The sequence below is a fragment of the Rana temporaria genome, chromosome 2 (genome assembly GCF_905171775.1).
Source record: "Rana temporaria chromosome 2, aRanTem1.1, whole genome shotgun sequence".
Classification (NCBI taxonomy): domain Eukaryota; kingdom Metazoa; phylum Chordata; class Amphibia; order Anura; family Ranidae; genus Rana; species Rana temporaria.
The window spans coordinates 262,724,585-262,743,370 of record NC_053490.1 but is presented as its reverse complement, the minus strand read 5'-3'; the positions used below and the strand labels follow the sequence as shown (position 1 = coordinate 262,743,370).

General features: G+C 42.7%; 1 protein-coding gene across 1 annotated transcript in view; it reads left to right on the top strand.

Moving 5' to 3' along the window:
* Positions 1-8,955: 8,955 nt before the first annotated feature.
* Positions 8,956-18,786, top strand: part of LOC120926722 (uroplakin-3b-like protein 1) — a 38,862-nt gene continuing 29,031 nt past the window's right edge. The window contains exons 1-2 of the mRNA XM_040336881.1: positions 8,956-9,231; positions 14,940-15,083. Of these exons, the coding sequence (XP_040192815.1) occupies positions 9,174-9,231; positions 14,940-15,083 (202 nt within the window). The 5' untranslated portion in view covers positions 8,956-9,173. The remainder of the gene's footprint in view (positions 9,232-14,939; positions 15,084-18,786) is intronic.

Here is an 18,786-nt window from a genome sequence, read left to right as displayed (position 1 = left end):
TTGAGCAAATACACTATTGGGACTACCTATCAAGCTTTTGACACAGAGACTTTCTTATGAATGTTATTTTGTCAATTAATTTTATTATTTGTTACTATAGATAGTGGTATATATATACCTATATTTTTCACAGGATCACTTTGTATATTATTAATTGGTATCACTGAGTGGTCTAGCGCCCTCTATTTATACCCTCCTTTATCACAATCAGTATTGTTTTTTGAGGTGCAGCTGTTGTACTTAATTTAAGGTAATTTATTATTTGTTTGGCGCTGAATCTCATTTTTTCAGCTGAGGTTTAATGTTGATAAATGTAAAGTTATGCACTTGGGGACTAAGAATATACATGCATCTTGCATACTAGGGGGAGTATAACTGGGGGAATCAATGGCGGAGAAGCATCTGGGTGTTCTGGTAGATCATAAGCTTAATAATGGAATGCAATGCCAAGCTGCAGTTTCCAAAGCGAGCAAAGTCTTTTCTTGTATTAAGAGAGGTATGGACTCCAGAGAGAGAGATATCATGTTTCCCCTGTACAAATCATTAGTAAGACCTCATTTGGATTATGCAGTTCAGTTTTGGGCACCAGTTCACAAAAAGGATATCGGGGAACTGGAAAGTTCAGAGAAGGGCAACCAAACTGATAATAGGCATGGAGGAGCTCAGCTATGAGGAAAGATTAGAGGAACTGAATTTATTCTCTCTTGAGAATAGGAGATTAAGGGGAGATATGATCAATATGTATAAATACATAAGTGGTCCATATAGTGAACTTGGTGTTGAGTTATTCACTTTAAGGTCATCACAAAGGACAAGGGGGCACTCTTTATGTCTGTAACGCTATTGGCGTTATGTTGAGCAAAACGAGCGCAGCCTCACCTGTTACAGAGAGCTGCGCTCATCTCCCTGTCTCTGCAACGTCACTCCCTGTGCGCCGCGGCTTGCGTTCCACGCTGGAACGCGGAAGCGCGCCCCAGCGAGTTTCCTGGTTTCCCGCGTCGCACGGGCTATTTAAACGTGCAGCGATGACGGCAGGGTGTTCCGCTATTTTGTTGGACCCCTGCCGTCACCTGGGACCTTCTGCCTCACGCCACGATCTGCTGCCAAGCACCCCTGATGCCTCTGAAGCTCAGTTTATGAGCCTCATTACCGGATCCTCACCACCTTACAGGAACTGGACTTCCCCCTTGCTACAGCGCTCCCAGCAAATCCTGCAAACTTCAGGAATTCCCTGCAAACAGCATCTCCATTACTCAGAGTCCATACACCTACTCCAGGATTCAATCCAATCTTCTACAAACGCAGATTGCAACAGAACCGCAAGTATTCCTATATGAGCATAACATTACTAAGTTAATTCCTGCAGTACTCATCTATAGACTGTGTGCTTATTAACCCTTATGCTGCATACTTGTGACACTAACTCTAACAACAGGATACCTTTAACATTGCTGCTGCTTTTGTGCTATTGCAAGACCATAGACATTGCTGCTGCTTCTCTTGCTATTGCAAACCATAGACATTGCTGCTGCTTCTCTTGCTATTGCAAACCATAGACATTGCTGCTGTTTTTCTTACTATTGCAGACCATAGACCTTTCTATTGCTTCCACACACACATATGATAGCTTATGCAGTAATAAGCTTTGTTATACATTGTGATTCTCATATAGAGGTTGTGATGAATAAAACCCTAAACTCTTTGATCATATAAAAGAGTGAAGTAGTGGTTATATCTGAGAAACCTCCGCATTTGAGATCCTACTTCAATCAAATTAATCGCAGGAGTGTTACATAATAGCGGAACCATAAAATGGATCCAGCGGAGATTGCAAACCACTTAGTGGGACTGTCACAACGTGTGGACACACTTACTGTTAATCTGAATGACCTGCGCTTAGAAAATGAGGCCCTTAGGGATCAAAATTTTACTCAAGCCAGGGAACGCCCGGAACCTAAAGTCTGCCCCCCAGAATGCTTTTCTGGTGACAGGAAAAATTTTCGCCAATTTATCAGTTCATGTCGGTTAATGTTTGATTTACGTCCACGGACTTATTACTCTGACAGAGTCAGAATTTTGACTTTAATTTCATACCTAAAAGGGGAACCCAGAGTCTGGGCAGATGCCTATGTTGAAGAGCATGGCGATCTATTAGGCGCCCTCAATACTTTCATAAATGAAATGTCCTTACTTTATGAGGATCCTAACAAACAGCTTACTGCTGAAAATACCATCAGGAACTTGAAACAAGGGAAGAGACAAGTGGAGGACTATATCTCAGAGTTCAAATGCTGGTGTCGTGAAACTTTATGGACAGACATAGCTCTCAGAAATCAGTTTCGCATTGGTCTATCCGAGTCCGTCAAGGATGAGCTTGCACGTGTTGAAATTCCAGCATCCCTGGAAGATCTCATGCATCTCTCCCTATCAATTGATAGACGCATCAGAGAAAGAAAGGCTGAACGAGCTAATTACTACCAACCAGCACCAATCAGGAGGTCCAGGTCACCCCCCAAAGAGGTTCCTATGGAAGTCAGTATAGTTAGAGGTCCACTGACCCCAGCTGAGAGACAGAGACGCAGAAGCAACAATCTATGTCTCTACTGCTCCGCCCCTGACCACATGGTCTCTACCTGCCCCATTCTAAGGAATAAAACGGAAGGTAACAACTTCAATATTAGTAGTTTAAACTTGACTAAACCCAAAACTCGTACAAACATTAACCAATACATCTTTCTCACCCTTACTTTACAGTGGGACCAAGATAGTACCACCATTGATGCGATGATCGACACTGGTGCTTGTGGCAATTTTATTGATTTAAGTTTTGTTAATTTAAATAAAATTCCTTTTGAGTCAAAGCAAAACCCCTCGTCTGTCACCTTCATTGACGGATCCGAATCCTCCTTCGGTCCAGTACTGTCTCAAACTGCCCCATTATTAGTTACTTGTGATAATACACATATGGAGAATTTGGTGTTTGACATCATCCCATCACCCTTATTCCCAGTCGTTCTAGGGTTACCATGGTTACACATCCATCAACCAACCTTTCATTGGTCCAAAACTTCACTTTGTTTAGATTCCCCCTACTGTAAAAACATGTGCTATCCCACACATAACTCTCTTTTAAATAATGTAAACGCTGATGGGGTTCCGTCTTATTTAATGGACTTCTCTGATGTCTTCAGCAAAATCAATGCCGAGACACTTCCACCCAATAGAATTTATGATTGTCCTATTGACCTGATTCCAGAAGCTCCTATTCCCACTGCAAGAATTTACCCACTATCACAGCCTGAACTGGGTTATCTTAAGGAATACCTGGATGATAATCTTAGAAAGGGGTTCATTAGACCCTCTACCTCCCCAGCTAGTGCTGCAATATTTTTTGTTAAAAAAAAGGACGGATCTCTTAGACCCGTAATCGACTATCGTTCACTGAATAATATTACGATAAAAAATCGTTACCCATTGCCACTAATTCCAGAACTAATAGAAAGACTGCAAACCTCCAAAATTTTCACCAAGCTAGATCTCAGGGGTGCTTACAATTTAATCAGAATACGTCCAGGCGACGAGTGGAAAACTGCCTTTAAAACCCGTTACGGGTTATTCGAGTGCTTAGTGATGCCGTTTGGCTTGTCAAATGCACCTGCAACCTTTCAACGTTTTATTAATGACATTTTCCGAGATTTACTGGACGTTTGTGTTGTAGTCTATCTGGACGATATTTTAATTTATTCTGACACCTTTGAAGAACATACTAAGCATGTCAGATGGGTTTTAGGCAGGCTCAGAACACATTGCCTCTACGTTAAACTCGAAAAATGTGTCTTTAGTCAGACCAGTGTTTCTTTCCTTGGGTACCAAATCACCCCGGAAGGAATACAGATGGATGATTCAAAGGTTGATTGTATTCTCTCCTGGCCAGTTCCCCAATCTAGGAAGGCCTTGCAGCGCTTCCTTGGCTTTTCAAATTATTACCGTAAATTCATCAAAAACTTCTCGCAGATTGTGAAGCCTCTGAATGCTTTAACAAGTAAAAATGCACCTTTCAAATGGACAAATGAGGCACAAGTAGCGTTTGAGACACTCAAACAATCCTATACTACAGCTCCAATCCTCCAGCTACCTAACCCCTCATTCTTCTTCATTTTAGAAGTTGATGCATCACATTTCGCATTAGGCGCGGTACTCTCGCAACAACAAAATGTGTCTGAACCTTTACATCCAGTGGCTTTTTATTCCAGAACCTTAACCAGTGCAGAAAGGAATTACCCAATTGGAGAAAAAGAACTCCTAGCAATTAGAGATGCTCTGGCCAATTGGAGACACCTTCTTGAAGGGTCCACTCACCCAATCACCATTTTGACAGATCATCGAAATTTGCAACACCTAAAGGCCTGCAAGACCTTGTCTGCCCGTCAGGTGAGATGGAGCTTGTTCTTTGATCGATTTGATTTCCAGATCTCCTATAGACCAGGCACGCAAAACTTAAAAGCAGACTCCTTATCCCGCATGAATGAGGATCGCTTTACCGAGTTACCACCTCATTCTATCATTCCTGATAACCGATTCATAGGAATAACTACTTCTTTTAAACAGTTACTCTCTCAATCCATATCCACAGATGCTTCTGAACTTCCTAATGGTGTTACGAAACAACCAGATGGATTATACACCTATAAAGAGAAATTATATGTTCCTCCTGATTTACGGTTATTGTTACTTAAACAATTACATGATTCTCCTTTGGCTGGTCATCCCGGAATCACCAAGACAATACATCTTGTTAAAAGACACTATTGGTGGCCCCATTTAACTAAAATGGTTCAAGAATATGTCTCTTCCTGCGAGATTTGTGCTAGCAACAAACCTTCTAGGCAACCACCTTTTGGTCTTCTTACCTCCATTCCAATACCCAACAGACCATGGGAGGTTGTATCAATGGACTTTATAGTTGAGCTTCCCCGATCAAATGGGGCTAATACCATCATGGTCACTGTAGACCTATTCACTAAAATGGCACACTTTGTTCCCTTAAAAAATCTTCCAACCTCACTAGAGACAGCAACAGCCTTCATAAACAATGTTCTAAAACTACATGGGTTACCTGCTCAGATTATTTCTGATCGAGGATCTCAATTCGTTTCCAAGTTTTGGAAGGCTTTATGTAAGACATTAAAAATTGATCATAGGATGTCCACTGCGTATCACCCCCAAACGAATGGGCAGACAGAGCGCATTAATCAGATCTTAGAGCAATATTTGCGCTGTTACTGCACTCACCTCCAGGATGACTGGTTTCAACTGCTTCCCCATGCAGAATTTGCATACAATAATTCAACCAGTTCTTCGTCACTATTCTCACCATTTTTTGCCAACTATGGGTTTCACCCAAACAGTTTACCAACTTCATTCCTTTCTAACGAAGTACCTGCAGTTGACGATTATCTCACCACTCTAAAAAACACAATTCCAATCATACGGTCGAACCTAGAAGCTGCGCAAACACGACAAAAACGTAATTATGACCTTCATAGATCAGTACCTCCTTCTTACAACGTTGGTGATCTAGTTTGGCTTTCTACCAGAAATCTACGTCTAAATTTACCATCGAAAAAGTTGGGTCGTCAGTTCATAGGTCCATATCCTATCTCTCAAGTGATTAACCCTAATGCAGTAAAACTACATTTACCCCTTGATTGGAAGATACATCCAGTTTTTCATGTCTCTCTCATTAAACCGTATGTACCCAATCCATTTCCCAATAGGACTGCACGACCTCCTCCACCAGTTGAAATTCTGGGTGAAACAGAATATGAAGTAGAAAAGATTCTGGACTCTAGAAAAAGAGGTTCTGACACCCAATATTTAATACGTTGGAAAGGGTACTCCCAACTTGAAGATTCTTGGGAAAATTCTTCTCACATTCATGCTCCTCGTCTAATTAGACAATTCCATCAGAGATACCCCACTCGTCCTTCACCTATTACTGGAACTGGTGGTGCCCCATTGAGGAGGGGAGTATGTAACGCTATTGGCGTTATGTTGAGCAAAACGAGCGCAGCCTCACCTGTTACAGAGAGCTGCGCTCATCTCCCTGTCTCTGCAACGTCACTCCCTGTGCGCCGCGGCTTGCGTTCCACGCTGGAACGCGGAAGCGCGCCCCAGCGAGTTTCCTGGTTTCCCGCGTCGCACGGGCTATTTAAACGTGCAGCGATGACGGCAGGGTGTTCCGCTATTTTGTTGGACCCCTGCCGTCACCTGGGACCTTCTGCCTCACGCCACGATCTGCTGCCAAGCACCCCTGATGCCTCTGAAGCTCAGTTTATGAGCCTCATTACCGGATCCTCACCACCTTACAGGAACTGGACTTCCCCCTTGCTACAGCGCTCCCAGCAAATCCTGCAAACTTCAGGAATTCCCTGCAAACAGCATCTCCATTACTCAGAGTCCATACACCTACTCCAGGATTCAATCCAATCTTCTACAAACGCAGATTGCAACAGAACCGCAAGTATTCCTATATGAGCATAACATTACTAAGTTAATTCCTGCAGTACTCATCTATAGACTGTGTGCTTATTAACCCTTATGCTGCATACTTGTGACACTAACTCTAACAACAGGATACCTTTAACATTGCTGCTGCTTTTGTGCTATTGCAAGACCATAGACATTGCTGCTGCTTCTCTTGCTATTGCAAACCATAGACATTGCTGCTGCTTCTCTTGCTATTGCAAACCATAGACATTGCTGCTGTTTTTCTTACTATTGCAGACCATAGACCTTTCTATTGCTTCCACACACACATATGATAGCTTATGCAGTAATAAGCTTTGTTATACATTGTGATTCTCATATAGAGGTTGTGATGAATAAAACCCTAAACTCTTTGATCATATAAAAGAGTGAAGTAGTGGTTATATCTGAGAAACCTCCGCATTTGAGATCCTACTTCAATCAAATTAATCGCAGGAGTGTTACAATGTCTAGAGGAAAAGAGATTTTATCTCCAAATATGGAAATGATTCTTCATAGTTATGCTCTGTACACACGACGGTTTTCCTGACATGCCAAAACCCAAAGTTTTTCCCGACGTGATTCCTCTCAAGCCTACCTTGCATACATACGTTCAGTCATAAAAACGCTCGACCAAAGCGCAGTGATGTACGACGGAACTATAAAGGGGATGTTCCATTCAAATGGCGCCACCCTTTGGGATGCTTTTGCTGATCCTCGTGTTAGTAAAAGTTTGGTGAGAGACGATTCACGCTTTTCAGTCTTCGTGCTTTTCAGTCCGTTCGAGCGTGACGAATGTGCTATTTTCATTACGAGCGCTAGTTTTACCAGAATGAGCGCTCCCGTCTCATACTTGATTCTGATAATGCGCATTTTTTTCCCTCTCGGGAAAAGCATACACACGAGCAGTTTTCGCGACGAGAAAAAGACTGACGGGAAACCCGACGGAAAAAAATAGAGCATGTTCTAATTTTTTTGCGGGCAGTTTTCTCGTCTGGAAAACTGCTATGGAGTATACACACGACCGGTTTTCTCGACCAATCTAAAAAATGGCAGTTTTTCCGTCGGGAAAACCGGCCGTGTGTACGAGGCATAAGAGCTGTGAAAATGTGGAATAGACTCCCTCAAGAGCTGGTTCTGGCCAGCTCAATAGATTGCTTTAAAAGAAGCTTGTTTGCCTTCCTCTGGATCAACTTTTTTTTTGTTTTCCTTTTTATTGGTTGAACTAGATGGCCTTTTTTTCAATCAGACTAACTATGTAACTATCTGTAACCATCCCTAGTAAACACATGAAATTTAAAGCTACAGCTAATAAAAAACAAAAAAAATGATCAAATCTTTGGTTTATAGAATGTGCAAACAGAATATACATGCATACCCTGCTACCACTTCCACCCTTGCACCTAGCTATTTTTTAGCCTTGATAAGACTGAAGAAAGGGTTGCACAGTGGCTAAGTGGTTAGCACATCTGCCTAGCAGCACTAGGGTTGAATCTCAACCACAACACTACCTGCCTGGGGTTTGCATATTCTACCTGTACCTGCTTGGGGTTCCTCTGGGTACTTCGGTTTCCTCCTACACTCTAAAGACATGCTGGTTGGTTAACTGGCTCCTGTCTAAATTGGCTCTAGTATGTGTATGTATGAATGTGAGTTAGGAACTTTAGATTGTGAGCTCCTTAAGGGCAGGGGCTGATGTGAAAGTACAGTATATATGTAAAGCACTGCAGAAATAGATGGTGCTATATGAGTACCTGTAATAAATAAATAAAAAAAAACATTGTCAAAATTTCCCCATAGCCTTCATCCATGACTGGCAGGTTTTTCTTTACTTCCTGTCTTTGTCACCACTACAGTGAATTAAAAACATCCCAAAAGAGACAACGACAGCAATAAAAAGTCTGCTAAAAAGGTGGTGAAATTGAAATCGATTAACCTTTTGGGACACAAACAGCAAGAACATAACAAATGTTTTAACACTTTTCCACTCTGACCATAAAAGAAAAGCTTTGGCTACAGATATTTTGTAGTAACATAATATTTGTCATAAGTATTTGTAGCCTTCGTAAGAAGTACCTTTATGTTATAGGCAGATCATTCCATTGCTCCATTGTAGACCTTAGTCTCATTTAAAAAATGAAGTATGCAAAGTTGACTTTACCCTCAAGTTAGGGTTTGTTCAGTTAAAAATAACTTTGACGCTACGGTCAAACACAAACACATTTTTACCACACCCAGTGTGGTATTTACCCAATTGTATAACGTTAAATGTGCGTCACTGCACTGCTTTTACTACATAACATTCAACCATTTTTTCAAACATAATTAATATTCTAACAAGATTATTTTAGTTACTCGTGATTTAATAATTAGCTGATTTCAGTTAGTGTTATTAATGGAATTATTATAAATGTTTATAAAGAACTACTGTGGTTATTCGATTATACTTCTTAAACTAGTTTGACATGTTTTTCTTCTATAGTTCTATTCAATATGCTAGGAATGCATGAGCATGAAAGGTAGAATTATCTTCTCGAGGGTAGACACCAAACCTTGTGCAATTCATTTGGCTGTTGTTTAGAAGTCTACAACATTTATTTGTGGTTTACAACACTGTATGACCATCAAATATTATCTGAGCGGAGATGGACTTACACCTAAAACTAGGACTTCTGCTGACATTTGTCACCTCTACAATTGCAGGTAAAATTCTGCATTTATCCCTAATAAGAACACTTGAAAGACAGCGTTAAAAGTTTTGGTTTTATGTATGTGAATGGAATGAGTGGCCTGTTATTATTTATTGTACCTAGAAAAAATAGCCTAAAATATTTGTTTAAGCATCTGTCGTTTACTCTAGGCCTAGAATCTTTGTATCAGTCTTTCTTGTAAACTGCCATGAACATACATAAAAATACACTAATTATAGAGTTTTGATGCAGTAATAGGGTTGATTCACTAATTCTAACACAAGGATAAGGATTTTTATTTTCAATCATGTGACTGCATTTTCAAATCATGAAATATCTGTCACTTTTCTGAAAATACGAATCCCTATCGTTGTGTGTTAGCTTTGTGTATTGAGCTTATTATTAGTGCTGGATGTTACTTGTTTAAAGAAAATGGCAATGTATTTTCACTTCATTATTATCCCTTAAAATATGTCATGTCAGTCACACATAAGCTGGCTTCATACGTTATTAGTGACCAGTGTCACCATCTTAACATATTTAGAATACTATTAATTATGTGAATGTAAGCATTTGTTGCTATGCTTTTACATTATTTATTGTAAGAGGTTAGTATAACAGTATTTTATATTATATGTTTATTATATATGTTTTATTATTATATAGCGCAATTGACACAGCACTTTACACATACTTATTGTACATTCACATCGGTCCCTACCCTCAAAGAGCATACACTCTGATCCCGTTAGGGAAAACTGCCATGACAACTTTTGGCCAGGAAAACTGTCCGTGTGTATGCTCCATGGCAGTTTTTCCGACAGGAAAACCGCCGGGAATCCCAGTGGGAAAAATGAGAACGTGTTTCCTTTTTTCCTGCCGGGATTCCCCACTTTTTTTAAGCCGGCAGTTTTTCTATGGGGAAAGCCTGCGGTGGAGCATACACATGACCAGGTTTACCGACCAAAGCTCTCATGGCAGTCTTCCTGCCAGGAAAATGTCCGTGTGTAGGGGGAAAAAGCTACCAAGCAGGTTCTCGGTTTTCCCCTTGGTTTTCCCGGCTGACTTTTTACTGTTGGGAAAACCGATCATGTGTACAAGGCATAAGGACCCTATCTCAAATGCATAAACACATACTAGAGCCAATTTAGACAGGAGCCAATTAACCAACCAAAAAGTCTTTGGAGGAAGCTGGAGAACCCTGAGGAAACAAACGCAAGCAAACAAAGAATATGCAAACTCTATGCAAATTATGTCAAGGTTGAGATTCAATGTTTTATATTATAGTTAGCTTATATATAATAGAAAAACACAAACTAATATCTAATAGATGTGCTTGTTTAGTTATTTTGGTAAACAGTGAAATCTATGGGAGCCAAATCTTATTTTCATTTTGCCTTTTTCTTGACCAATTTGAAAGCTTTTGGGTAAAAAGGGCATGGGAAATTGGGCAATGCCATGTATCAACAAAAAATACCATTCAGCAGGGAGCAAGTATTTTAACAAGGCTTACATGGGCAACATTAAAAACACACTGATCCCTTAACTAACATGCTTGGGGATCTCTTAAAACTGCAAGTTAAATGCTGCACCTGTACAATGTACTTCATCAAAAGGAACATTTAGAAAAAATAAATAATATTGCCAGTAAATAGCATTTCCTGGCTGGCCTGTTTTTGTTTGTAGAATATGGCATGGGGTCCCCTTCTATATCCATACCAGAGCCCTACTTGATAAGGGTCTTGTAGGAATGCAGCCTAGCTGGCCAGAAAAAGGAGGTACAGCGAAGATTTGACCACCTTCCTGAACCATACTAACAGTCAGACCCCATTCACACCTGAGCGTTTTGTAGCTTGAAGCTACAAAACACTGGAGAGGAAAAAATCTATTATTCTCTATGGAGATGGTTCACATCCACTCCAAAATGCTTGAAGCCAGAAGCTCCAAAACGCCTGAAGCTCAAACAAGTTCTGGGACTTCTTTTTAGGCAGATTTGGGCATTTTTCTGCCCAAAACGCGGTAAAAAACGCCACAAAAATCGTGGTAAAATTGCGCGACTTTCTGCCTGAAAGCGCTATGCTCAGGTGTGAATGGGGCTTAGAGAATACCTTGGGCAGGGGACACAGAGCATCCTCCCCTCAAAACACATTGGGCCAGATCCACAAAGAGCCGGCGTAACGTAAAAATTCCCATTTAAGTTACACTGCCTTAAAATTTCTATCTAAGTGCCCGATCCACAAAGCACTTACCTAGAAATTTTCGGCTGTGTAACTTAAATTCCGCCCGCGCAAGGCGTTCCTCTTCAAATGGGGGCGATTCCCATTTAAATTAGGCGCGCTCCTGCGCCGGCCGTACTGCGCATGCTCGTGATGTCATTTTCCCGACGTGCATAGCACGAAATTACGTTACGCCGAGCTTTGTGGATCGCGCCGGGTCAATAAATTTGCGTCGGGAAAAAAAAAGATACGCCGAAAAAAAAAAAAAAAATACGCGTTTACACTTTGTAAAAGCAGCCCGAATTTTACGATTGCAAACTAAAACTTAGGGAGAAAAAACGAAGCTGAAAAGCTTTGTGGATCTCCGTAAGTGCTAATTTGCATACCCGAGGCGGCATTTCGACGCAAAATGCCCCCAGCGGCGGATGCGGTACTGCATCCTAAGATCCGGCAGTGTAAGTCCCTTACACATGTCGGATCTTCTGTCTATGGCCCCATACACACGATAGAATCCATCCGCAGATAAATCCCAGCAAATGGGTTTCTGCGGATAGATCCTATGGTGTGTACACGCCAGCGGATCTGTTTCCGCGGAGAAATCTCCTCTGGGATGGATTCCAGCAGATCGGATATTTGCTGACATGCACAACAAATCCATCTGCTGGAATCCATCCCAACAGATGGATCCGCTCGTCTGTACAGACTCACCGGATCCATCCGTCCAAAGGGATTCCCCGCACGCGTCGTAATGATTTGACGCATGCGTGGAATTCCTTATATGACAGCGTCACGCCCGTCGCCGCGTCATAATCGCGGCGACGGCACGACACGTCATCGCCAGAGGATTTCCGCGCGGATTTCAATGCGATGGTGTGTACACTCCATCGCATAGAAATCTGCGGAAATCTTTGAGAGGATTTATCCGTGGAAACGGTCCGCTGGACCGTATCCGCGGATAAATTCTCTCGTGTGTATGGGGCCTAACTCTTGGAAACTGATTCTGTGGATCAGTTCCAAAGATAGAAACAGGGATACGACGGCGTATCAGTAGATACGCCGGCGTATCCCTTTTGAGGATCTGGCCCATTGTTCCCATTCTGATGGGGACAAGGTGAATAATGATTAACAAAAAAAGTGTCAAATAAAAATACCCACACTTTAGAAAAAGTCCGGTATTAATAAGTAAACAATTTTCCACACTCTAAATCCAAGGTCAGTGATGTCGTCCAATGATGTATATCATTTGTCATTCACGGTGTCCTGCTAACACAAACATGACAACACTGCACCATGATAATACTCCCTCATTGCTACTCCCATCACAAATGATAGCGCCCTGGTGGCTGCTGAATATCAACAAACTGGCAAAGGGTGCAAGATTGTACAATTGACCGATATGGTTATGACAGTCTAGATGTTACACCACTTCCTCAAACTCAATCTATCCAAAACTGAGCTCATAATATTTCCTCCCCCACGTGCCCCTTACCCTGACCTCCATCAAGATCAATGGCAAACTCATCAACCTGTGCCCCATCTTCAATAAGAGAAAGACTTCAAGCTGCAGTAGCCAGAAATTTGCGCAGGCAGGGGCAAACTGTGAACATCCTGGTACATCAAAACTTGAACCTCATCCCTAGTAAGCATGTTAAATGGATGTAATTACGATAACTACCTGCCTGCCAAGCCTAACAAGGAACTCGTCAAGGAAAACGATGTTTCATTTACGACGAGTTCCTCGGTCGTGTGTACGAGGCCTGACTCAGTATTGGTACTATATTTACATTACATCAAGTTGCAGAGCGAAGAGCTCAGCTCTGGTAATTTTCATTAGAAAGATTAGACAGTGCCTAAATCCCCCTTACACTAACCTTCTATGTAACCCCAACCTTCACACTAACCTATCTTATGTAAAAATAACCCCATGTTTGCTTTCTCCTCTAGAAAGTATGATCCATAATAATAATTATAACACTTTTCCTCAATAATGGAATAAACCATTTGAGAAATTATTGCATAGGAAATGTAAGGTTGTAGTTTCTCAACCTGTCATTTATTGAAGACACTGTCAAAGTTTGAATAAGGCTGGCCATACATTATACAATCTTCTTGTACAATTTTTCCTTTTGATTTACCAAAACCATATACCGTAATATGAGGTCAAACCTAAACAATTTGCATGCAATCAAGCAGGCCCTTGCACTTCATAGATAAAGGTAAATCTAAAGGAAATTATATAAGAAAGTTGTATAATGTATGGCCAGCTTATGACGCAGGCTAGTCCACTTATCAGAAAGTTTTCAGAATCACATGAAACTAAATGGATTATTTGTGGAAGGCTTCATGTCCCAGGTGAGGGTTTTAATGATATAATGGATTACTGGTGAGAGTGGGATCTGCAGAATCATATTTTGCTAACAGATTCGAATACATTACAATTGCAGTGGTGTTGAAGTAAAGGACTGATTCGGCCAGGAATTTATGGTTCTTCAAGGAAGTATGATTTGGATGGTGACTTTTCTTAGTAGAGAGGGGCAATAAAGGGCTAGGAAAACAAATTAATTTCTGAGCAGTTGCTCACATGGTGCCCCTTCCTAGTGCAGTACACGCATTGTATCTGGGCTCAATAACAATTGCAAGAAAAACTTCCTGAACATTTAGATGAGTGAGTCTTCATTTTAGTGCTGTTAATACACAACTCTTTGACCTGAGGATAAGGTAAGTGCTGGTTTAGAGAAGAGGAAGCAATCACTTGGTGTGCTGTTAATAGGCAGTAGTTACATAATCAGGGATGGACTGGCCATTGGGACTACAGGGAGTTTCCCGGTGGGCCGATGGCTCAGTGGGCTGGCTTCAGTGACAGCCGACCGCCGCCCCCCTCTGCTCCTCTGTCTCTCTCTTCCCGCAGCGCTCACCTCCTCTCTCTGCCCACAGCGCTCACCTGGGGGGAACACAGAAGCAGGGGGAGGACCATAGGAGCAGGGGGGACGACAGAGGAGCAGGGGGGACGACAGAGGAGCAGGGGACAGACAGCTGACTCAACAGCTATGGCCTGGGAGTTTCTCACTTCTGCATAATCTTGTCCCATAAAGGGGGGCACCAAACTGATTCTTTGCCCCGGGTGAAATAATGTCTAGCTTCCCCACTGGTACTGCCTATAAGAGTACCAGTACCAGCCGTTCTACTCTAATAAAGTAAAACAGCTAGTGGCTAGTGAAGGGGGAGAGGGGGCTTGGGTGGCCGGGGGGGTGCAGGAGTTGTCCAGCCACTGTGGGAGAGACAAAGTGGGCCAGTCTGGATGAAGTCCAGGGCCAAATTTTTGTCCCAGTCCAGCCCTGTACATAATTATATATATTTTTAAATACCGTATCATCCCGTTTATTACAAATTACAACCATATATTTATCATGACGTGGGGTATTATTATTACCACAAAGTAATCACCTAAATTATGAATGTATTTGCATGCAAATGCATATAACTGATGCCTAAAATTATTTTACAGATGTTCCATTTTATGTTCCTGAAATTACGTTCAAGCAATTTCCAGGAAAACTGACATTCTCAACCTTCACTCTTGACGAACCACAGTGTATCTTCCATCAATATAATACAAGTACAGTTTGGTTAGTGGTTGCCTTAAACAGTGGTATGTTAAAAAGTTCATATGTTTAATCACTACAAAGCTTGACACTTGATTGGTATACACAATTGTCTCTAATCTAAATCAGACTTTGGTCATTGGTCAAGTATAATTTGGTCAAGTATAGTCACTATTTCTCTATTGTAATCTCTGAAAACGTTAATATCACTTTGCAGAAGAACTGTATTGAAGGTGCAACTCCATACTATTGAGCTTTAAGCTATTGTTCTCAGCCTTTGGTCTACCTGGCTCAATCTCACTCCCCTAGAGTTTTTGATCTATGAATAAATCCTACCATCCAAACAAGCACCCTGTACTAGTGCAGTGCATACCCCAACTACTATACCACCTTGGTAACTATCTCTTTTTTTTTTACTGAGGAGCAATCACCCAACTCACTGCTATTGTCAGCCTCTTCTATCATATTGTTTTTTGGGAATGTCCAAACTCCTGTTTGCTCCCACAGTAATGAGACTATCTGGGCTCAATATTGCAATTCTATTTTCACCATTAACAGAAAAAACAGTCATTTTGCTTTTCTGACTTAGGTGTCTGTTTATGAAGCAGTGATCACCACTGATCACAGTCCATAAACAGTTTATGAAAGAGAGATAATCGGGGGAGAAGTGTTTGAACATGTTCTCCCGACGATTATCTCCGCACAGTGAGAAGTCTCATAGACTGACACAGTAATGGCCAGTTTATGAACAGGGCCGGACTGGGAATAAAAACCAGCCCTGCAAAAAAATACACACACACAGATCCATGTCCTTGTCTGTGTAACGGCCAAACACGGGTGCCTGGTGAACATTGCGGCAGCCAGGCGCGTGCGTTGGCACACGAGTGATGTGGCGGGCACATGAGCGCTGCCGTTGTCCCTCGCGTGCCACCCAGTGGCTGGAGGAGCCGAGGACGTCAATAGACGTCCTACCGGAATTTGAAAAGCCACCTTGTGGCCGTCATTTGTCTATGGCCCCGGCTCCAAGTGGTTAATAAACTGACATCTCGGTGTTTCTGGGAATTTCCGATACGGAAATCTAGTAAAGTCTCACGAGATTCCAGTATCAGGGACCGTTCTCCAGTGTTGGAAGCGTTGGTAGATCGCTTCACTCCTCCAAAGGCGAAGCGACCTACTCTGCTTCATAAATCGGCACACAGAGGAGAAAGATCTCCACTGTGAATGCCAGCGAATGAAGCAGTGAATATAATATATTTCACTGCTTCATAATCAGACACCTTAGTTAAGTCAGTGTCACACAGATGAGCATTTCATTCTCACTCACTTCTCTCCAAATGATTTTTCATCAAGGTTAAAACTCCTCTGGCACAGCTTACCATTCTCCATGTTTAGCATTTCACTTTGCACTTTGGGTGCTTTATCAGGTTTAACAGAAGAACCCACATTTGTGTCAGTAACCCTGATTTACTTACTCACAGTTGTGACACTGCTGCTTACATCAACATGAGTTACTTTCCAAATAAAGATCCTTTAACCCCTTCTTGAATTACAGCCAGAATGTCTGCTTCTCATCAGTTGTTCACCCTTTCATTTGGCAAGGGTTTCTGCAGCGAATGCATCGAGGGGCCTCTGATATTAATGATTTCTTAATATGGTTCAAAAGTCCTCTGGGGTGCCCGCCATAGACAAAAGTACCCACAAAGCAAAACAAGCAAGCCAGTAATGAACTTCTTTGTCATTACCAAACATTTTACCCAACCGTTCCGATTTTGTCCACCCTTTTTCTTTAATACAGTATTCCAAGTGCTGGTATTCTGTACTAACAGCCCATCCGTCAAAAGGGAAGACACAGAAGGACATAGCAGATGAACATTCAACAAGTAGCATTTATTTTCTGTTAAAAAAAGGGAAACTATAGGACTGCGTGTGTGAAGAGACATATGAGCTTTAGAGAATGTGTGTAAGGGATACCAAGGGCAGGTATCCAGTGGCAGCAAGGATGACCAGCTCAGTGTCGCTGCACTAGGAAACTAAAACCAGACTGTGCATGATTTAAGAAAGATTAATTAATAATGAAACAAAACCCCTCTGAACACCAGCAAACAATGCACAGCAAATGTGAAGATACAAGTGAACAGTAACCCAGTGACGGAAAACAATACATACACAAAGAGGAGCACAGATAAACAGGGTAACACCAGAAATGCAATGAGCAGTCAGAAAGGGAGAACAAGGACTTGGATCAGGAGCAAGTGGAGCAGATATGAGGTAGCAGGTTACAGGATGCAGGTACAGGGCAAGAGCAGGACCAGGCAGGAACTAAGCTCAGGATAAATCAGTAAGCAAGTATCTGGTTTACTGGCAAAACAGTGAAGCAAGATGGAATAGTAAAGGAGGGACTAAGGGCCAAATTCCCAAAAACGTAGCCTAACTTAACTTTCAGCAGTTAAGTTACACTGACTTAAAATTTCTACCTAAGTGCCCGATCCACAAAGCACTTACCTAGAAATTACACGCCGTGTAACTTAAGTGCCTCCGTCGCAAGGCGGTCCTCCTCTCCGGGGGGCGTTTACAATTTAAATGAGGCGCGCTCCCGCGCCGGCCGTACTGCGCATGCGTGTGACGTAATTTTCCCAACGTGCAGCGCGCAAACGTAATTTACGCCGGGCTTTGTGGATTGCGACGGGACAATAAAGTTGCGACGGGTGAAAAAAAAAATACGCGCCGGGAAAACAAATAAAAATAAAAAAAATTGACAGTGTCGCTCGGCATGCATTCCTGAGAGGGAGAACACCATGCCAATTTTCAAAGAAAAAACCGGCATGGGTTCCCCCCCCCAGGAGCATACCAGGCCCTTAGGTCTGGTATGGGTTGTAAGGAGACCCCCCCTACGCCGGAAAAACGACGTAGGGGGTCCCCCTACAATCCATACCAGACCCGTATCCAAAGCACGCTACCCGGCCGGTCAGGAAAGGAGTGGGGACGAGCGAGCGCCCCCCCCCTCCTGAGCCGTGCCAGGCCGCATGCCCTCAACATGGTACCCACGTGGTGGGTGCCTACCCACGTGCACCCACCACGTGGGTACCTACCGGAGCATGATGGGACAGTGATGCCTATATAAATGGGATGCAAGGCGCGCTTCCATCATTGCAGTGAGAAGAGGCGTCGAGTCAACATCGGAAGAGGGGAGAAGAACAGAAGAGAAGAACATGACGTCACAGAAGACCGCGCTGGCTGCCTGCTAGTAATTGAGCTAACACACGAAGATAGCAGGCAGCCAGCGCTGAAGGAGAAGGCACCGGACAGCTGCAGAAGAACCGGGGTGCGCCGAGTCAACAGCGGAGAGCGGCGAAGATAGAAGAAGACCCCCGGAGAGCGGAGAAGACCCCCCCCGGAGAGCGGAAGAAGAAGCCCCCCCCGGAGAGCGGAGAAGACCCCCTGGAGAGCGGAAGAAGAAGCCCCCCCTGGTATTAGAGCTAATAAAGAAGACAGGGGGGGCCTCCGGAGCAGACTAATAAATGATTTTAAAAACCCTTGTGTTGTGTGTTTACTAACTATCACTTTGCCTCCAGGTGAATGGGTAGGGGTACGATGTACTTCATATCCATTCACTTAGGGTGGGGGGGCGGTATCTGGGGGCCCCCTTATTTGAGGGGACTCCCAGATTCCGATAAGCCTCCCGCCCGCAGACCCCGACAACCAACGGCCAGGGTTGTCGGGAAGAGGTCCTGTCCTCATCAACATGGGGAC